Below are 22,517 nucleotides of genomic sequence, written 5' to 3'. Positions count from 1 at the left end.
CAATATAGTTCTGCAAGGTTATATGTAGATAAAATGTGATATATATTTTTTCTTTTTTGTTTACTAAGATGGAACACACTCCCATTTCAGTAATGAAAACTGAGGGCAGATAAAGCTAGGTTTAATAACCATACTATCAGCAACTAGTAAACCACCTGGCACACAAAGCACATTCAATATTTATTTGTTGTATATGTGTACAAATATATAATGAAGCAAATGAACAAATCTGCAACACTACAAAGCACTGAATAATTACAATGAAAATGAAAGATAGGGAAATTCATACCTAACTGGAGTGTGTGGAGGAATCACATTTACTTCTTCATCAGGATTATTTTTTCGTGGTGTTCTCTGCAATTCAAAACTAAAAAACGATAAACAAAGTCATTTTACTGAAAATTTACAGTTTGTGGTTTATAAGTCAAAAACATAATACTTCCTGTTGCTTCATAACATCATACAAAATGACAGATTAATAATAAAAATGATAGTAAATACATGATCCAACTGCCGTTTAAATAAATAAAAGGTTTTTCACACCATTGTTTTTTAGTATAGACCTCTTCTCATGACAAACAGGGACATCATTCATTATTTTTTGAAAGGGAAAATTAAGTGGTTTCTTCCTGATAGTATTAATAACCAAGTTGTTCAGTATTTAAAAAAATCAAAGCTCAAATAAATCAATCTGGCCATTGCAGCCATTTAGGGAATAAACCAGTGAATGGATGATCTCTGTTTCTCCCTCTCTTTCTGTAACTCTGCCTTTCAAACAAATTAAAAAAAAAAAAAAAGAGCCAGGCAGGTAGTAGTAGATGAAAGTATGGAAAAAAGATAGAGACCAATGCTTCAGTAAATTATTATTGCAAATATTTTCTTTTGGTGCACATTTTACAAATTATATTCAGCTAACTGAAAATAAAGATAGTTGTTATTGAACATAATTCATATTTAATCCTAATAAATTATATGCTTAGAATAATATTATACTTTTCTTTATTTAAAGGCATTTGAAAGTAATTTATTATTATTAATGGTATTTAAGTCACTAAGTTAAATAAAATCAATTTAAGCCACCTAAAACAATATTGACCTATATCAAAAGCATATCAATAAATAATGATATATTATATGCAAACCTGTCCAAAGGATCATTCTGGAGAGTTTCATCATGATCCAAAAATAATCTTGCATCTAGATCTTTGTTTTTAAGATAAATTTCTTCATATCGTTTAGAGAGACTTTCAACCTCAAAAGAAAAAATACAATCATCTTTTTCATGTTATGTCTCTTAGCATACAGGAACACAAACTTATTGAAGAATTTTTGTATAATAAATATGCCATTTTACAATAGATACTCACATGCAATATTTAAGGCCTATCTAAAAATGAAGTATAGAAAATGATAAAAGTTTTCAACTTCAATTTTAAATGTATTTTATATATGCATTTCATGTATGTAGAAATCTATGTAGGCAAGGGTCATCAGATCAGTACTAAAGACAAAAATAGGTATTATAACCACTTAATTGCTAAGATTCTCCAAACATCTCACATATCCTTCACTTTGAATCTTCTTATTAATTTATCCATATAAAATAAAGGGTTGTTCCCAAACATCATAGCAAATTCTCTTAATTATATATTCTGCCAATCTTTTCTAAAACCCTTTGGTTCACTCCAGCTTCATTTGGTTAAGAATCTTAGGCAAGAGAATTAGCTCAATAAGTTAACCCAATTAACACACCTGCATGATTTATTGCCAATCTTAGATATTTTCCCACTGTTCCTGGAAAAGCAAAGTGTGTAAGATTGTTTAGAGTTGTGAATAGTATTTTTTTTTCTTTAGCCAAATGCTAATATTCAAACAGTTCTTGCCTCTCCAATACCATATCTGACACCTCTTATGGCCTGTATCCCAATCTTAATGAATTACTTGGATTTCACTTAACAGAAAATACTAACAAAATCACTGTGCTGTTGATTTGACAATGTTTACACCCTGGAAATGTCTTTCATAAAAATCACATCACCTCCTGACAATTTTCCACAAAATCTCTCTGCCCCAGTTTGGATTAGGTAGCCCACTGAGATATCACAAAAGTCTGTGCATGCATCCTCATACTTCAATCAGACTCTTAAACTCTTATAATGTTCCATTTCTTTACCTTTTCCATTAGTACTTTCAGGACAGTGACTGAGATGAAGTCTCTATTCATGGTATCTAACATAATGCCTGGCACACAGTAAACAATATTGTTTAAGAAATGAAATGTTTTTAATGTTTCTAAAATGAAACATTAAACTAATTCGAAAACTAGATACCAATTTAGATAACAGAATCAGCGGTCTGTCTACCTGATCTCATGCTTTTTGGCTTGGGTAGCTATAACGAGGTACTTCTAAAGCACTGCTTTATCACTGAGTACTTGTTCTTTATCAGTTATCACAGCATCTTTTCCTTTACATAGTCCACCTTACCCCCACAAAGTTCTCAATTATTCTGCTTTCATCAAAAAGACTTTTGTGGCAAAATGTGAAAGAAACAGGTAGAGTGCACCACTATTGTAAAATATATTTCTGTAACACAAAATCATTTTGCCAAATTTATTTCAATTAAATAGTTTTTAAAAATACTCAAAAAAATTGGCCAGTGCTGTGGCACAGTGGGTTAAAGCCTTGGCCTACAGTGCCGGAATCCCATATGGGCTCTGGTTTGAGTCCCAGATGCTCCACTTCCAATCCAGCGCTCTACTATGGCCTGGGAAAGTAGTGGAAGATGGCCCAAGTGCTTGGGCCCCTGCACCTGTGTGAGAGACCCAGAAGAAGCTCCTAGCTCTGGGCTTTGTATCAGCTCAGCTCTGGCCCTTGCAGCCATTTGGGGAGTGAACCAGCAAATGGAAGACCTCTCTCTTTCTCTCTCTCTCTCTCTCTCTCTCTGGTTCAACCTCTCTCTGTAACTCTTTCAAACAAATAAAATAAATCTTTAAAAAAAATACTCAAAAAGAAATGTTGTTCAGCAATGACAATAGGCTGATGGCATTAATCACAGACCCTATGTTTGATGATGTATCACAAAGCAAATAAGAAGCAAATTTGATTGTATATATTTGTGCAACATTTCATTTCAATATTTAATGACACAGGCATTTAAAAGCCTAGACTTTGAATTTTGAAAGATTTCAGTAAATATCAATTTCTAATATAAATCACAAAATGATGCATATTTATACATCTGAATATATATTGAAAAGTTTTTTTGTTACTATACACAAATCTACTTAGCTAAACTCCTTTCCATGGACAAAAAATGCTGGATATATAGTAAATTAACCTGAAGAAACCTAGACAACTATCTTCCCTACTCAGTCTCAGAACATTATTTTTTTTATTGTTTTCTTTTAAATTACCTCTGGAAGTCCATTAAAAGCAACAATTCCAAGAGAATTCATAAATGGAATAAAATTTTTGAAATAAACATTTTTCACCTGAAAGAGAGAAAGTCACAACATGACTATTAAAATTTAGAAAAAAAAAACCTCTCATCTCTGTCACTATTAATACTATAATTAAAATATTAACTGATATTTAATTAATAACATACTTGAGTGAGTGTGCTACTTGTTTATAGCTATTTACTTTTTAAATGCATGTGAGAGAGGCTTCAGGTCCTAAAATGAAGGTAAGTGAACTGTTAATGAAACAGAATTTATGGAAACAGAACTTGCAAACCAATTTCAACATACCATATTTAACAAATGATAAAAAGATATATATTTCTGATATATATATCAAAATATACATATTTTGTATACATGTCAATATATATCAAAATACATATCAAAATACTAAAAAAAAAAAAACACAACTTGACTAAAGTTGCACAGCTACAAGGTGGCAGAGTAGAATTAAAATCCAATCTGGGGACGGCGCTGTGGCACAGTAGGTTAAAGCCTTGGCCTGAAGCACCAGCATCCCACATGGACACCGGTTCCGAGTCTCAGCTGCTCCTCTTCCAATCTAGCTCTCTGCTATGGCCTAGGATAGCAGTAGAAGATGGCCTAAGTCCTTGAGCCCCTGTACCCACGTGGGAGACCCAGAAGAAGCTCTGGCCATTGCGGTCATCTGGGTAGTAAACCAGTGGATGGAAGACCTCTCTCTCTGTCTCTACCTCTCTCTGTAACTCTGTCTTTCAAATAAATAAAATAATTCTTAAAAAAAAAAAATCCAATCTTTCTATCATCAAAGCCAAAGTTCTTTTCACTTCTCTACAATGCCTCTGATTTCTCCCCAAAGCATGTCATCTGATCATCTGGTATCTGTTCAGGGAATTTTGTTAAACACAAATGCATGAAAATAATTTCACACACAAAATTAATGAATAATTCAATCCAAAACCAAATAAAAATGTCCTGTTGGATTATGCATTGTTTCTTTCAAAAGCACTCTACAGTTAAAATGGGTAAAAAACAATAAACAAATAAACAAAACCATACTCAGAAAATCTGGGGCTAGTCCAGCTGTTCTACCCTTGGAATACATTATAGATATTTAAGCAACTTGCTTTTCTTTATTTAATTTCCTTTTCCAAACTGGGAAATACATTTATTAAAGTGTGAATAAGTTAATATCATTTCCTACTTTCTGTTCACAAATAAGTTGTAAGAATTAAGTCTCTGAAATACTTAGTTTTGTTTTCAAACTAACTCCAATTTACTTAAAAGTATATAAAGTGGGTATTTGCAATTAAATAATTAGTATGACTAATCGATAGTTACATAATCATAAATATATACATAGATAAGTTCAATTAATTAAGACATCATTAAGCCTTTTAACCAACTATCATTTAAAATCAGTTATAAAGATTCTAGGCCGGCGCCGCGGCTCACTAGGCTAATCCTCCGCCTAGCGGCGCCGGCACACCGGGTTCTAGTCCCGGTCGGGGCGCCGGATTCTGTCCCGGTTGCCCCTCTTCCAGGCCAGCCCTCTGCTGTGGCCAGGGAGTGCAGTGGAGGATGGCCCAGGTGCTTGGGCCCTGCACCCCATGGGAGACCAGGAAAAGCACCTGGCTCCTGGCTCCTGCCATCGGATCAGCGCGGTGCGCCGGCCGCAGCGCGCCGGCCGCGGCGGCCATTGGAGGGTGAACCAACGGCAAAGGAAGACCTTTCTCTCTGTCTCTCTCTCTCACTGTCCACTCTGCCTGTCAAAAAAAAAAAAAAAAAAAAAAAAAATTTAAAATCAGTTATAAAGATTCTAAATTCTAAGAAATGAAATGTTTTTAATGTTTCTAAAATGAAAGATTTCCTATCTTTAAAATGAAATTTCACAAGTAGCTCTGAAATCCAGAGATTTAAGAACCAGAAACCAGAAAAATGTTATTTACTACTATTTATTATATTGTGACTAAGAGACAGAATTATAATAAAAATAAATATTTCTATTACATTCATTGGCATATTTGCAAAGATAAATTATGATTCAAGAAAAGTAAAAGTATATATATAGTTGATAAATTTATCATTTAACTGTATTTATGGTTTGTTGACATTGATAACAGCTGCAATATTGAAGCACAGATATTTTGATAAATCATTTTACTGCTTCTTTTACTAGATTTTGGGGCTATATCCCTTTCTTTCCCAGAATTGACAGAGAAAGTTCAAAGATGCAATAGTTCTTACTGGTATCTGGTCATAATAAATTATGGACAATATAACATACCGTGAGAAAACAACATGATAGAATGATAGGAGCACTAGTACTGGATGTCCCAATTTTAGTATATGTGTTGCCGAAGCGAGCACTGGATGTCCCAAAGTATAGTGTATACTCTGGTCATAATGTGTCTCTGGAAACTCATTTACTCATTACTGAAAGGAGGTAGATTATATTATTTGTAGGATTCCTCCTAATTCTGTTTCAAATTTTATGAAAGAGGAAAGTAATTCCTAGGCATCCATATTTATTCTCTACAACCACTAACATCTAGTGTAATATTTAGAATGAGAGCAGTTATGGATAGTCGAACAGAAATTTAATGTTGGAATCACCACTAAACCAAAACACCAGGGTTTTCTTGGTAGGTTATTTTAAAACATTAGGGGTATCGGTAACCTCAGAAGAATCAAAGAACAAATACATTTTAAAACTACTGTCTTGGAGATACACATTTCAGTGGCTCCAGAGCAAGGAAACTATTCTCTTTAAAAATCAAAGTAAATAGCCGGCGCCGCGGCTCACTTGGTTAATCCTCCACCTGCAGCACCGGCACCCTGGGTTCTAGTCCCAGTGGGGGTGCCAAATTCTGTCCCAGTTGCTCCTCTTCCAGTCCAGCTCTATGCTGTGGCCCGGGAGTGCAGTGGAGGATGGCCCAAGTGCTTGGGCCCTGCACCCCATGGGAGACCAGGAGGAAGCACCTGGCTCCTGGCTTTGGATCGGCGCAGCGCGCCAGCCGTAGCAGCCATTTTTGGGGTGAACCAATGGAAGGAAGACCTTTCTCTCTGTCTCTCTCTCTCACTGTCTAACTCTGCCTGTCAAAAAAAAAAAAAAATCAAAGTAAATGAGGGGAAGGCATTGTGGTACAGTAGGCTAAACCACTGCTTGGGACCCTGTGCCCCATATCAGAGTGTTGGTTCAAGTTCCAGGTATTCCATTTCCAATCCAGTTCCCTGCTAATGCCCCTGGGAAGCAGGGAACTGAAATGACTGTTCAAGTACTTAAATCCCTGCCACCCAATGTGGGAGACTTGGATGGAGTTCCAGGCTTCAGACTGGCCCAGCACTGGCTGCTGCAGTCATTTGGGTAGTGAATCAGTAGTTGAAAGATAGATGGACTCTCTCTCTCTGTCATTCTGCCTTTCAAATAAATAAATAAATAAGTAAAATAAATCTTTTAAGAAAAATCCAAGTAACTGAGTATGAGAACTAAAACTTTTTCTAAATGTTTGCTACTGTAACAGTTGGCACAAAGCACGCTCATCACAAAAGAAACAGATACTGCTAAGAAGAACTTAACATCGAAATCTACTTGAAATGTTTTAAAGAAACCATGAAGTTAAGTTACCTCATCTATATTACAATCATGTTCTTTACAGAGCATGTCAATAATTCTTGTATCTTGCTCTGGCTGTTTTGCTATCCGGGCACTTCTGTTTTGCCCTCGCCTGGGTGCTCGAGGTGAACCATTAACAGGTATTACAGCTGTTTCTGTAAAAATAGTAAATTAGATAAGAATACCTGCACACTCTACCATACAAAATAATGAAGCACTGTAATTATAATTTGGAAAGTCATAAATAATCTTGGCAGCATCTTACTTTTATTTATTAGGCATCATTAGAAGGATAAAAATTTTATCCATTTATTGGTTATGTACATATAAGAATTGACATTTGTTTTTATATCCCTATTTCCTTCTGTCCCCAAATAGCCCAGACAGAAATATAAAATACCTAGTCTTAGAAACAAATGCAAAGAGAAAGCTGGCAAACAGCCCATTTATAAATTAATTCTAAGTGTATCCTACTTAGTCTACAAGAGGAAAAAGTGCTTTCTGGGGCAGGTATTGTAGCACAGTGGGTTAGGAAGTTGCTTGGGAAGCTCACAAACCATATTGGAGTGCCTGGTTTGAGTACAAGCTACTCTGTGCTTCCAATCCAGCTTCTGACTTCTGTGCCTGGAAGGCAGTACATGATGGCCCAAGTCATTGGGTTCCTGTCACCCACGTGGTGACACCCTGACGCAGCTGCTGGCTCCTGGTTTCAGTCTGGCTTAGCCTTGGCTGTCACAGGCATTTGGTGAGTGAACCAGCCAACAGAAGAACTCTTTCTCTGTCTTTCTCTCTCTGTCACTCTGCCTTTCAAATAAATAAATCTTTTTAAATAATATTTTCAATCTTACTTTTTAAAATGAGAAAATATTTATGGGTTCAATTCCTAGCTTCAGTATAAAAATATAGTTTTAGTGAAAGATGATGTCTATAAAAGATGGATATATAAATTTAATAAATTTGTGACTTTTAAAAATCCCACATATTATTTTGAGCATTCCCAATTCAAACTGAAAACACAGTCAGCTGTTAAAGATTACAGATGATTAAGTATAAAAAAATATTTATTGCCATAAACCCAACCAGTAACTTAAAGGAAACTAAGAGGACAAAGAAACATGTTAAATTATAACATAAGATATAATCAGCAAAAGCTGGACTGTGGGGAGCTTAGTGGGACAACCCATCTGATTATTTAATAAACAAAATGTGAATGGGAGAAAAAAGGAAAACAAGAGTTGGAAGAGGAACTTTTATCAGCTAATCAAAAGGTAGATTTTATTTAAACTCTGATTGAGTCAACCTATAAAAACATTTTGATATTACAATGATATTATAATTGAAAATCTGTACACTTATTAGATATCAGATATACACTTATAAATAAATAAATAAAACAAGAAAAAGGAAGGAAGATAGGAAGGAAGGAAAGAAGGAAGGAAATAAAGACTTAAGATATTAAGAAATTATGATTACTTGATATTACCTGTGAAAATGGTGTTGTCATTACACTGTTTAAAAAATATTTACCTCTTAGAGATAAGTACTGAAATACAAAAAGAGGACATGGTATACAAACATGTGGTTCAAAATAATATAGATGAGGGAGCAGCAGCACTGTGGTGTGGTTGGTTAAGCCTCTGCCTGCTTTGCCAGCATCCCGTATGGGTGCCAGTTCAAGTCCCAGCTGCTCTTCTTCCAATTCAGCCTCCTGCTTATAGCCTGGGAAAAGCAGTGGAAGACAGCCCAAAATCTTGGGTCCCTGCGTGGGAGACCTGGAAGAAGCCCTGGCTCTGGATTGCCCAGCTCCTGCCATTGTGGCCATTCACTCCCTAGAGTGAACCAGTGGATGGAAGACCTCTCTCTCTCTATCTCTCTATCTCTGTCTGTAACTCTCAAATAAATAAATAAAACAAGAAAAAGGAAGGAAGATAGGAAGGAAGGAAAGAAGGAAGGAAATAAAGAAAGAGGGAAAGAAAAGAAAAGAAAGAAAAGAAAAAGAAAGGAAGGAAGGACGGACGGACAAACTGGGGGAATTGGGCAGGAGAGATAAGGCTACAGATTGACCCTAAAACATGTCAAGCTAGGTGATATCTACTTTTGTATTCTTTTGAAATTCTCTATAACAAAAGTTAAAAGTTTACCACATTCAGTCAATTCAATACCTCAGCCTGGTTTCTCTTTAACACAGCTTTTAAAGATCTGACTTATCCAAAAGAACAAAGACTGTTAAGCTAAAGCAAACATTACATCAACTTATTAAAGTTACAGCATTGAAAAAAAGTGAAGAAAAGGTATATAAAGAAAAAATTTTAAGTGCAAGAAAATTTTGAAGTATACTATTGATATAGTTTTTCCTCTGCTTTGCATATGGGGCCACCAAAGAATGCAATTTTGGTCTAAGAGGAATATATACAGATAGATTAATGGTATCTAATTATTTAATATCTAAGTACACTTCTCATCTCTGTAATCATCCACTAAAGTAGTATTAATTACATTTTATGTACCAAAAAAAAAACTAGACACATAGTTATACAGTACAAATAAAAAGTTAGTTAAATTGATCTTGTGGAATGAGCCACTCTTTCCCATATAAATTTGCTCATATCTTCATCTTGGTTTTTGCTATTCTTTACTAAGAATACCACTTCCAGTATTAACTACTCTTCAACACTCATTTCAAATACCAATTCTTTTATATGGTATTCCTTGGTCTTCAACATTTCAGAATACTTTCTTATATCCTGAGCTCCCAGAGCAGTTGTCATACTTTGACCCACATCACTTTCTACCATATATTCTAATTATTTGCTTACATGTCTTATTTTACTTTTAGAACTTCCATTACTTGAGGGCAGAGCCAATATCTGATTTATTTTTTAACATCAGCTTTACAACCATACCAGCCCTACTAGACATTCAATAAACAGTTGCTGAATAATAAAGTAGGGGAGCATAAATTATTTACAATACTTACTATATGGTTCTTTGAGTAATGCAGGAGGTGAGAGTTTGATAAAATAGTCAAGAACACACAACATTAACTGAAATGAGATCACCAGGTCATCTTCCATTTGTAATACCTCTCCTGAGAATAAAAATGGTTCACATTTTTAAGAACATACATAAAAAATTTATCTGGAGTGATCACATAATTTAATAATAATTATTCTGGGGTGGATTAGGAAAATTTTTATACTTTGTTGTATTGTCTGAATTATTTATCAAATATCTTTATGAAAATAGTAACATCAATATTCTTTTTAAAAGAGGGGGAGGGAGAAAGAATGGAAATATTAGAAACAGAAATGAAATATTTCTAATGTTGTTTCCAGTCCCAGAATTATAAGTACATGCTAACAAGGACCAGCTCTGTGGCATAGCGGGTCTGTGGTGCCAGCATCCCATATGGGCACCAGTTCAAGTCCCAGTGGCTCCACTTCAATCCAGCTCTCTGCTTATGTGCTTGGGAAAGTAAAGGCTGCTCCACTTCTGATCCAGCTTCCTGTTGATGTGCCTAGGAAAGCCATTGGAGGATGGCCCAAGTATTGGGAACCCTGCACCCCCATGGGAAACCCAGAAGTAGCTCCAGACTCCTGGCTTCAGACTGGCCCAGCTCTGGCCATTGCAGACATTTGGGGAGTGAACCAGTGGATGAAGATCTCTCTGTCTCTCCCTCTCCCTCTCCCTCTCTCTCTCTGTAACTCTGCCTTTCAAATAAAATAAACAATTAAAAAAAAAAAAAGGGGTTGCTAACAATGAATAAGTCACACAGAGAATGGATGGGGTGGAGTGTGTGTATTAATTGAAAAAAAATTTGCATTTAGTCCAAAAGAATGTCGATGTAATTATTATATTTGTGACATTGGCATATAATCAAAAACAAATTTACCTTTAGCTAGTAAAAACGTGATCCAAGAAACTTTTAGCACCAACAGAGAATTTATTTCAGTAGATACCCTAGTAAACAAATGGAAAGCAGAAAACAATTTAACAATGAAAAAATTTTAACTATCCCTTTTGGATGATTTTTTTCTTTTTTCTTTTTTTTAAATAGAGACCTTAGATAAATGCATAATAAAAGACAATCTACTTTAAATGCCCAACTTATATTTGAACTCAATTTATCTCAATTCACTTGGATAGTTTGCCAATTTAATTAACACTCTGCTTTGATAATTTTTCCACAGTTATTCACTTGTTGGAATTAACAGCTGTGTATCAATTAATTAACAAAGATAATTTTCCTTTCTATTGACCATCTTCCACTACTTCTACTTCACTAGGGCAGAAAATCTCATGTATTACTTGTTTTGTTTCCAGAGAAAAACTCTGGGACTCTATCTACATAGGTATATCTTCAGAGCATACACTATACACTAAAAAATAATAATTTAGAAATTTTAATAAAGGCCTTCACATTTTTTAAAATTTTTTTGGAAAGGAAGTAGGATTTGTTTGTCTGCATGAATAAAGAGGGGGCAGCACAATGGAAGCCCTCATGTGTACAGGGCTTACCACTTGTTGAGAGCACCATGACTGGAGATGTATTTGACCTCACAGCCATCTGAAATGAGTCATTTCTCAGTCATTAAGTCTTCAAATGCATCTGCATTAAACTCAGTAAAGCTCCATTTCTTTGAGGAGTGGATCTTCTGGTGGCCAGGAAACTTGAACTTGTTCCTGCATAGGGCCTCAGTCACATGCTCTTTGTTTTGCACCTTTGTGCAAATGGACTTGATAGCTTGGCCAATGTGAACCCTGGCCACCGAGCCCTGGGGCTTTCTAAAAGACACCTAGAACATCTATCTGCAGTCTAGATTAGACCAGCTCCAGACATAGGTCCATGGGAAAGGGTGTCTTCGGTATCCCTAGGACAACCCATACAAGAAACAGGCTGCATTACTATGAAGGAGGAGGCGGTCTGCAGCCACTGCACTGTACTTATTCTTTCACAAATTATGCTCTGAGCCTTTAATAAAATACCTATAACAGATTGCCAATAAAGATTCAGCCAATGAACTTGCATTTTTTCCCCTAAAAATGTTGGTGATACATTGGTAGTGAATCAATTTCCACCTTATTCTTGCCTTGTGGTACACATAGGGCATACATTTCAAATCATTTGCTTTGTGAGAAAAATAATAAATTACACAGAACTTAAGTCTATAACTTTACTCATAGAGTAGCATGCTGCAACATATCAAATATCACTGAGATTATTCCAGAAAAATCAGTTGTTTAAAAGTGACAAATAACATAGTCTGAACTACTTACGAACTGCTGGGTTGTGTTAAATATATAAGTTCACATGTCCTGAAAGGAAGAAAATTATATTAACATTATGGCTTTTTAAAAAGTTACATTTTAGGGTCTGGCATTGTGGCATAGCAGGTAAAGCCACTGCCTGCAATGCCGACATCCAATATGGGCACCAGTTTTGAGTCTTGGCTGCTCCACTTCTTGTCGAGTTCCCTGTTAATGTGCCTGGGATAGCAGTGAAAGATGGCCCAAGTGATCAGGCCCTTGTACCCATGTGGAAGACCCAGGTAAAACTCCTGGCTCCTGGCTCTGGCCTGGCCCAGCCCCAGCTGTTGCAGCCATCTGGGGAGCAAACCAGCAAATGGAAGACCTCTGTCTCTCCCTCTCTCTCTTTCTGTAATTTCAAATAGTCTACCCTGAAGCAAATAAACTTTGGTATTAATCTCCCCAATTACTCTCCAGAAAAATGTAAAAATAGGAGAAAAAAGTTACTCTAAATTATCTCATATGACTAGTCAATAAAAGTTCTACATCCCTTTTACAAAGTCTACATGTTTAATGCCAAATCTGACTGTCACTCCCCAGTTTATAACTATTGAATGACTTTCCATAGCCTATAGGATGAAGTCCAAGTTCATCACCACTTTTTTTTTTTATTATTTATTTGACAGATAGAGTTAGACAGTTAGAGAGACAGAGAGAAAGGTCTCCCTTCCATTGGTTCACCCCCAAAATGGCTGCTATGGCCGGAGCTACGCCGATCTGAAGTCAGGAGCCAGGTGCTTCCTCCTGGTCTCCCATGCAGGTGTAGGTGCCCAAGCACTTGGGCCATCCTCCACTGCCTTCCCGGGTCACAGCAGATAGCTGGACTGGAAGAGGAGCAGCCGGGACTAGAACCCGGTGCCCATATGGGATGTCGGTGCCGCAGGCGGAGGATTAACCAAGCGAGCCAGGGTGCTGGTCCCTCATCACCAGTTTGATCCTTTCACCCCTTTCAGATATTAGCAATTTCAAAGTAGTACATCCTTCTACTGCACTGGCTTTGCACACATTAATCACTGTCTAGGAGGCTCAGCCATAATTCCTATTCATTTTGTTTGGTGAATTTTTATTATCTTTTCCATTTTAATTAGACATTGTTTTCTTCTAAAATTTTATTCCTGACAAAAATCATCCCCAAAGTAACCCTTAAACACATAAATGCAATACTTTGCTCACTATATAACTTTTACTTCTGGGGGTGGGTTTGTGGTACAGCAGTTAAATCATTGCTTGGGACACTCACATTCCCTGGTTTGAGTCCTGGCTACTCCACTATGATGCAGCTTTCTGCTTATACACACAGTGGGAGACAGCAGATGATGGCTCAGTACTTGGGTCCTTTCCACCCACATGGGAGACCAGCTGGAGTTTTAAGCTCATGGCTTTCGCCTGGCCCAGCCCTGGCTATGTGTGAACATTGGCTGAGTGAATTAGTGGAAGATCTGTCTCTCTGCCTTTCAAATAAAATAAAAATAAATTTTTAACTTAAAAAAACCTTCTTTTTTTTTAAACTGTTATTTAATGAATATAAATTTCCAAAGTACAGCTTATGGATTACAATAGCCCCCCCCATAACTTCCCTCCACCCGCAACCCTCCCCTCTCCCACTCCCTCGCCCCTTCCATTCACATCTAGATTCATTTTCGTTTCTCTTTATATACAGAAGATCAGTTTAGCATATATTAAGTAAAGCTTTCAACAGTTTGCACCCACACAGAAACACAAAGTGTAAAATACTGTTTCAGTACTAGTTACAGCATTAAATCACAATGTACAACACATTTAGGACAGAGATGCTACATGAGGAGTAGGTGCACAGTGACTCCTGTTGTTGACTTAACAAATTGACACTCTTGTTTCTGGCATCAGTAATCCCCCTAGGCTCTTGTCATGAGTTGCCAAGGCTATGGAGGCATTTTGAGTTCGCCGACTCTGATCATATTTAGACAAGGTCATAATCAAAGTGGAAGTTCTCTCCTCCCTTCAGAGAAAGGTACCTCCTTCTTTGATGACCTGTTCTTTCCACTGGGATCTCACTCGCAGAGAACTTTCATTTAGGTTGGTTGGTTTGGTTTGGTTTGGTTGGTTTTTTTTTTTTTTTTTTTTTTTTTGCCACAGTATCTTGGCTTTCCATGCCTGAAATACTCTCATGGGCTTTTCAGCCGGATTCAAATGCCTTAAGGGCTGATTCTGAGGCCAGAGTGCTATTTAGGACATCTGCCATTCTATGTGTCTGCTGTGTATCCCACTCCCCATGTTGGATCATTCTCTCCCTTTTTTGTTCTATCAGATAGTATTTGCAGACACTAGTCTTGGAAAAAACTCTTCTTTAAAAGAAAATTTCCATTTAAGCATAATCCTCCACAAAGAAGCATTACATTTATTAATGCATTTAGTTTTATAAAAGGTATAATTTATTTATTTACTATATGCTTTTTAAAAAAGATTTTATTTTATTTATTTGAAAGGCAGAGTCACAGAAAGAAAGGGAAAAATAGACAGCAAGCAAGCTCTATCCACTAATTCACTCCCCAAATGGCCACAACAGCCTGTGCTGAGCCAGGCTGAAGCCAGGAGCCATGAACTCCATTACAGTCTTCCACATGGGTGGCAGCAGCCCAAGCACTTAGGCTATCCTTTGCTGTTTTTCCAGGAGCTTTAACAGGGAGTTAGATGGGAAGTGGAGCAGCCAGGAATCAAACAAGCAGCCATATGGGATGCCGGCATTACAGGCAGCAGCTTAATCCACTGCACCACAACACTGGACCACTATAACTTCTTGATGATCATGTCACATGATTTTGTATCCCCAGTACCTAACATAAAACCCAGTACTGGGGCCGGCACTGTGGCACAGTGAGTTTAAGCCCCAGAATGCAGTGCCGGCATCCTATATGGGTTCAAGTCCTGGCTGCTCCTCTTCGTATCCAGCTCTCTGCTAACGGCCTGGGAAATCAGCAGAAGATGACCCAAGTCCTTGGGCATCTGCACCCACATGGGAGACCTGGAAGAAACTCCTGGTTCCTGGCTTCAGATCAGCTCAGCTCTGGCCATTGCAGTCATTTGGGTAGTGAACCAGCAGAATAGAAAATCTCTCTCTCTGGCTCTACCTCTCTCTCTAACGCTGTCTTTCGAATAAATAAAGTAACTCTTTAAAAAAAAAAAAAACAACCCAGTACTAATCCTTAATGTTTGTTTTAGTTTCTTAGTGTATTTTCAGGAAAAGTTGATAGTGTAAAGTCTCTTAAATCACAAAATACTTTCATAAGATTTTAATTGAATACATATAAATATATATAATTTAAAAAGTTCATGGAAAACATAATTAAAAGATAAACTTATTTTGTTGCAAAACCTTTTGAAGTCCATGTATGACTTTTTCATACTAAACATATGAGTAATCTAATAAGTTTAGGAAATGCTGAACTCAATAAAGTTCTATAGATTTTACTATATGGGAATGGTATGTAGTATTTCCCAAATTAGGCAGAAATTTTTTGTTTTAAAAAGTTAATTTTCATGTAGAGTTTATACCAGACACTAAACTCATCAGTATGTATTATTTAATATATCAGAAAACTTAACAGGGTAGGTACTACCATTAATTCCATTTACACATTAGAAAACTAAGCACTACAATTAGGTAACTCACTTGCGCAAGATCACCCAGTATATGCTGGAGCCCAGACTTGAAGTCAAATCTGTTTGACTCAAAAGTCTCCATTCTCATCTTCAATGAGCTCTGCTACAGCCTCCCTTTTCTGGTGAGGTATCAGATCAGACTGTTGTTTTCCAGAGAATTCTTTGGGAACTTTAGTCATGTGTGCTACTTACTAATCTGGAAATACCAGTGTTTATGTGGACTTTAGGAAAAATATGGGAAATAAAAGCTTCAGAATTCTTCAGAAATAAAAACTTCAGAATTCTCTATGTAGTTTTTAAAAGCTTCATTTTTTAAAAAAAAGATTTATTTATTTATTTGAGAGGTAGAGTTACAGACAGAGAGAAGGAGAGACAGAGAAAAAGGTAGTTTAGCCGGTGGTTCACTCCCCAAATGGCCACAATAGCCGGAGCAGGGCTGATCTGAAGCCAGGAACCAGGAGCTTCCTCCGGGTTTCCCATGCATGTGCAAGGGCCCAAGCATTTGAGCCATCCTATACTGCTCTCCCAGGCCTAACAGAGAGCTGGGTTAGAAGTGGAACAGCCAGGACATGAACCAGTACTCATATGGGATGCTGGCACCACAGGTGGAAGTTTAGCCCATTACGTCACAGCACTGGCCCTAAAAGCTTTCTTTCTTTCTTTTTTTTTAAGATTTTATTTATCTGAAAGGTAGAGATATAGCGTGAGAGAGAAAGATCTTCCATCCACCGGTTCACTCCCTGAATGGTTACAACAGCTAGGGCTGGACCAGAATGAAACTAGGAACCTGGAACTCCATCTAGGTTTCTCATCTGGGTGGCAGAGGCCTACGCACTTGAGCCATCTTCTGCTACTTTCTCAGGCACATTAATAGGGAGCTGGATCAGAAGTGGAGAAGCCAGGACTCAAACTGAACTGCTGCTCATATGGGATGCCAGGATCACAGATGGGGGCTTAACCCATTGAGCCACAATGCCGGCCCCTAAAGCTTTCATTTTCAACATGTAATAGTTAAAATATTCAAGTTCAATTTTCTTTTCCTACTTTATCATCTGGGTTGTCTATCATCTAAATAATTCTCTATAACCTTCTCCTCCCCATCCTTCCAAACTACTTACTAACCCAAAATACAGACACAAAAAAAATATACATTATATAATGGAATCTTAACATGAATCTGAATGTTAAAAAAATGTTGGCTTATATGGTTTATTTATTGATCTTAGCTCTCTGTTTATATGGGAGGAGACAGCAAACCACTTAAATAAAGGAGACTATAAAATCTGCTACTATCCATCAGGTTATTCTACTTTATAACTTGGTTTTCTGACTCTCCCTTAATATCCATCAGTAGGAGGTATGATGGGTTAAAGAATGAGGTAAAACCAAAACTAATATCAGATTTCTGATCTCATCACATAAAGCAGAGCCAAAAAACCTGGAAGTATCCAGTTAAAATTATTATAACAGGAAAGAAAATAAAGACTATACTCTAAAATCAATCCTACCAAATTAGCCCCAAATTTCTATACTCAGAAATAAACTGATGATTATAGATTTTTAAATATCAATCTTTAAGCAATAGAATTTCCTTTAAAATTGGCTTAGAGAAATTTTTGCTTACTTTATTATATCCTCCTTAGAACTGTAAGCTATTCACATAAAATCTCAGTTAAAATTTCAACAAACTTCTGTCTAGTCATTTCATTCTATGTAAAACTAGTCTAGATTTTTCCCCTGTAAACTGTCATATCATAGATCTTGTTTTATTTATGCAACATTAGAAGTACTTTTTCATATTGTTATTATTCCTCATCAAAACAATTTTTAAGATTTATTTATTTACTTGGAAAGCAGAGCAACAGACACACACACACACACACACACACACATAGATAACTTTCATCCACTGGTTCACTCGCCATATGGTGGACCCCAGATCTAGGTGTCCCACATGGATGTCAGAAGCCCAAGTACTTGAGCCATCTTCCACTGCCTTCTCAGGCTCATCAGCAGGAAGCTGGATAGGAAGATGAACATCCAGGAAGCTGGCACTGTGGCGTAGTGGGTAAAGCCACCAGCTGCAGTGCCAGCATCCCATATGGGCACCAGTTCAAGTCCCAGCAGCTCCACTTCCGATCCAGCTCTCTGCTATGGCCTGGGAAAGCAGCAGAAAATGGCCCAAGTCCTTGGGCCCCTGCACCCGCATGGAGACCCAGAAGAAGCTCCTGGCTTCAAATCAGCCCAGCTCTGGCTATCATGTCCATTTGGGGAGTGAACCAGTGGATGGAAGATGTCTCTCTCTCTGCCTCTGCCTCTCTGCAACTCTGCCTTTCAAATAAATAAACAAATATTAAAAAAAAAAAAAAGGAACATCCAGGACTCCAGTCCAGTCGGCACTCTGATATGGGATGCTGGCATCACAAACAGCAGCTTAACCACATGCCACAGTGCTAGCCACTCCCCCAATCAAATTTTATTTCATATTTATATTATTTTGTGTTTAGGCTATATTTACAATATTTTACTGTTTAACTTCAGTTGTGAATAAACATTTTCTCATTTTTCAGGGGTATAATTAGTGTGACAAAAATTTCAAAAGACTTTTTTTTTTTTTACTTAGGATCATATTCTTGGGATAAGCTCAAGAAATTAAGTAGGGGTCAGCACTGCATCTTACTAGGTAAAATCACAGCCTGCAATCCCAACATCCCATATGGGCACCTGTTGGAAACCCATCTGCTCCACTTCCAATCCAGCTCTCTGGAATCTCTGGAATCCAGCTCTCTGCCTGGGAAAGCAGTAGAAAATTACCCAAGGCCAGTGCCGCGGCTCACTAGGCTAATCCTCCGCCTGCGGCGCTGGCACCCCAGGTTCTAGTCCCGGTCAGGGTGCCGGATTCTGTCCCGGTTGCCCCTCTTCTAGTCCAGCTCTCTGCTGTGGCCTGAGACTGCAGTGGAGGATGGCCCAAGTCCTTGGGCCCTCCCTGCACCCCATGGGAGACCAGGAGAAGCACCTAGTTCCTGGCTTCAGTTCAGCGCGGTGCGCCGGCCGCAGCAGCCATTGAGGGGTGAACCAATGGAAAAGGAAGACCTTTTTCTCTGTCTCTCTCACTGTCAAGAAGAAGAAGGAGGGGGAGGAGGAGGGGGAGGGGGAGCGGGAGAAGGAGGAGGAGGAGGAGGAGAAGAAGAAGAAGAGGAGGAGGAAGAGGAAGAGGAGGAAGAGGAAGAAGAAGAAGAGGAGGAGGAGGAGGAGGAAGAGGAGGAAGAGGAAGAAGAGGAAGAAAAGAGGAGGAGGAGGAAGAAGAAGAAGAAGAATAGGAGGAGGAGGAAGAAGAGGAAGAGGAGGAAGAAGAGGAGGAGGAGGAAGAAGAGGAAGAAGGAGAGGAAGAAGAGGAAGAAGAGGAGGAAGAGGAGGAAGAGGAGGAAGAGGAGGAGGACGAAGAGGAGGAGGAGGAGGACGAAGAGGAGAGGGGGAAGAAGAGGAGAAGGAGGAGGAGGAGGAGGAGGAAGAAGGAGAAGGAGAAGGAGGAGAAGGAGAAGGAGAAGGAGAAGGAGAAGGAGAAGGAGAAGGAGAAGGAGAAGGAGAAGGAGAAGGAGAAGGAGAAGGAGAAGGAGAAGGAGATAGATGACCCAAGTGCTTGGACCCCCGCACCCTCATGGGAGACCTGGAAGAAGTTCCTGGCTCTTGGCTTTGCACTGGGTCCGCTCTGGCCATTGCAGCCATTTGGGGTATGAAAAAGCAGATGGAAGACCTCTTTCTCTCTCTCTCTCTCTGCCTCTCTGTAACTCTGCCTTTCAAATAAATAAATATTTTAAAAAGAAAAGATATTAAGTAAACAGTTATAAATAAGTTCAAAGGACAGAAAGTAATTTAGAAAGTCATGGCTTTCGGCAGGCATTCAGGGAGTAAACCAGATGCAAGATCTTTTGTCTATCTGCCTTTGTCTCTCTGCCTTTCAAATAAAAAGACAAAGAAATTATATATGCAATGTGAGCTATTTGGTGTTAAAAAAGAAAGAAAGAAAGAAACATACTATAATACATGTGATTATCTCCAGATTTGAAATTTTGGTTGATTCATATTTTTTTAATTTTTTTAAAGATTTGTTTATTTATTTGAAAGGCAGAGTTACAGAGAAGCAGAAGCAGAGAAAGAGAGATTTTCCATCTGCTGGTTCACTCCCCAAATGACCACTACAGCTGGAGCTGGGCCAGTCCAAAGCCAGGAGCCAGAAGCTTCTTCTAGGTCTCCCATGCAGGTGCAGGGGCCCAAGGACTTGGGCCATCTTCCACTACTTTCCTAGGCCATAGCAGAGAGCTGGATTGGAAGCTGAGCAGCCATGACTCAAACCAGAGCCCCTATGGGATGACAGCACCACAGGCAGTGGCTTTACCCGCTATGCCATAAAGCCGGCCCTGCGTATTTTCTTATTTATGCCTTTCTGAGTTTTTCAAGTATTCTATAATTATTTCACAATTCTTATGCAAACTGCTGAGGCAATTTTTTTTTGTAATAAAAACATTCCTTTTTTTGTTCTGTGCAAAAAGCTTCTATCATCAAGAAAGTTAAAAAAAAAAAATCTAACACTACCATATTAAAAATAAAAAACAAGACCAAGAAAAAAACCTTCCTTCAAAAGTTCAGGCCAACTTTTAAGTTTCTCCCTCCATTTTCCTCTCCCTCCAGCACACCTCTGAAGTTTTAATGATATCAACAAAAAAGAAGGGAAGAAGAAAAAAGATATACATCTTCAAAGAAGATGCCTCATTTCAGCTCTGTCTCTATTCTCTCCAGAATATCTAAATATGCACCTTTTCCCTTCTCCTTTTACCACCCTATTACATAATTGCTTATTTAGCCTACAACATTAACTTGCATATTCTCTTACCCAGATGAAATGAGCTCCAAAACAAACATAATTATAGGGACATGGCATAATAAGGGCTACAGTTTGAATGAGAGATACAAAAAAACAACCCAAGCTTTTTTTTTTATTCTTCCAGTTGAACAGTAATAGTAAAAACCTCTGTAGACTGACCATGGAAGTACAAATTATAACTTGATAGTACACGTCACATCTGCTTTTCACTGCCAATATGTTTTTTTCTTTCTAAACTAAAATAGCAGCATGAGAAGAAGTTTAAATTGTACGTCTTCCAGCAGATAAAACTAAAACAAGTACCAAACTTAAAGTTTGTAAAAACAAATAAGAGATGTGTAAAGACCCTAAAACGTTTAATTTTGGAGGATGCATTCAGAATGCCTATGACTAAATAAATAAGAAAGCTAAGAAACAATAAGAAACTTGGTGGCAGGCACTATGGCACAGCAAGTTAAGCCAATGCTTGCGTCACCTGAGTCCCATATTGGAGAGCCAACTGCCCTGCTTCCAATCCAGCTTCTTGTTCTGCACCTGAGAAAGCATCAAAGGATGGCCCAAGTGCTTGGGTCCCTGCCACCTAAGTGGGAAACCCAGATGGAAATTTTGGTTCCTAGCTTCAGCCTGAGCCAGAGCAGGCTACTGTGGCTATCTGGGGACAGAATCAGCAGATGAAAGATTTGTTTCTGGTCTCCCTCCCTCTGTTGCTCTGCCCTTCAAAGAAAGAAAAAAAGAAACTAATAGGACAAGGGACAAGTCTAAGAGGTAACAATACTTAATAACTTCACTAATTATGTAACAGTTTCCAAGTGGACTCTAACTATCAACAATGACATGAAAAATCAGGGTATAGCCCTAATAAAATTTTTACTTTACCTTTCTAATTTGCTGTAGAGTGCACACAAAACATTATATTTCTTCAACAATCTTGACATAGCATTATCAACTTTGGTACTGGTATCAATTTCTTTTAGTAAGTCAAAAAATTTATAGACACTATAAAAAATAGAGAAAAAACAAGTAATGTTTGAATTTTATTTCATTTTCAAAGTACAGACATATCAATTCAAAAGATTATTAGTTCTATACAAAATCACTATTATATTCTTTGAAAGGAATTACTTTTTTGCATTGTACTAGAATTTGAAGAAAAAATCAGCTAGTCTTCAACATACACTCCTATGTCTATATACCTGTGCTTGTATCTGTTTATAGTTGAGAATACAGAAAAAAAAAAAGATCATGAAGGGACCATACATGTATGTTTATTTCTATATCAAATCTGTGTGTTTTAAAAACCATGAGATCCCATCCATTTACCAATTCCAACACAGAATTATAAGGTTCATTCCAGTGCTTACCTTCCTAAAATTCTCTGACAGTGAGAAACTTAGAATCAATGTATCTTTAATTTACTTACTCATTTAATCAATTCCCCTGCAAGAAATGGTCTTCCATCTCTACAACCAGCCACTCCTCCACATGAACATTCTACTCTTCTGTTCAGACTGACATCCTATTCTGGATGGCATCCATACCTCCTTTACAAGGACGTCTTCCTCACCAAGGGAGGGCTCTGACTTCCCACACCAGGCTCTCCTCACCTGTTTGATATTACTCCTCACACCAGC

General features: G+C 37.8%; 1 protein-coding gene and 2 pseudogenes across 3 annotated transcripts in view; all 3 read right to left on the bottom strand.

The window, feature by feature from the left end:
• The window catches only part of RB1 (RB transcriptional corepressor 1), a 156,513-nt gene that overhangs the window by 111,845 nt on the left and 22,151 nt on the right, over window positions 1-22,517 (bottom strand). For all 3 annotated transcript variants that reach the window (XR_016213276.1, XM_002720723.6, XM_051832230.3), the window contains exons 4-11: window positions 21,763-21,882; window positions 12,336-12,374; window positions 10,951-11,018; window positions 10,036-10,146; window positions 7,071-7,213; window positions 3,416-3,493; window positions 1,143-1,252; window positions 290-367 (exon numbers count right to left, since the gene is read on the bottom strand). Coding sequence is in view for 2 of the 3 variants with exons in the window: in XM_002720723.6 (XP_002720769.1) it covers window positions 290-367; window positions 1,143-1,252; window positions 3,416-3,493; window positions 7,071-7,213; window positions 10,036-10,146; window positions 10,951-11,018; window positions 12,336-12,374; window positions 21,763-21,882 (747 nt within the window). In the remaining variant the exon portion in view is untranslated. The remainder of the gene's footprint in view (window positions 1-289; window positions 368-1,142; window positions 1,253-3,415; window positions 3,494-7,070; window positions 7,214-10,035; window positions 10,147-10,950; window positions 11,019-12,335; window positions 12,375-21,762; window positions 21,883-22,517) is intronic.
• On the bottom strand, window positions 11,558-12,087 carry LOC149124591 (large ribosomal subunit protein uL16-like; annotated as a pseudogene).
• Window positions 11,913-12,016, bottom strand: LOC127487266 (small nucleolar RNA SNORA70; annotated as a pseudogene).

Source organism: Oryctolagus cuniculus, chromosome 9 (assembly GCF_051225735.1).
Source record: "Oryctolagus cuniculus isolate XC-2025 breed Fujian yellow rabbit chromosome 9, ASM5122573v1, whole genome shotgun sequence".
Classification (NCBI taxonomy): Eukaryota; Metazoa; Chordata; class Mammalia; order Lagomorpha; family Leporidae; genus Oryctolagus; species Oryctolagus cuniculus.
Note: the sequence above shows the minus strand (reverse complement) of the source record. Positions and strands in the feature narration are given on the sequence as shown.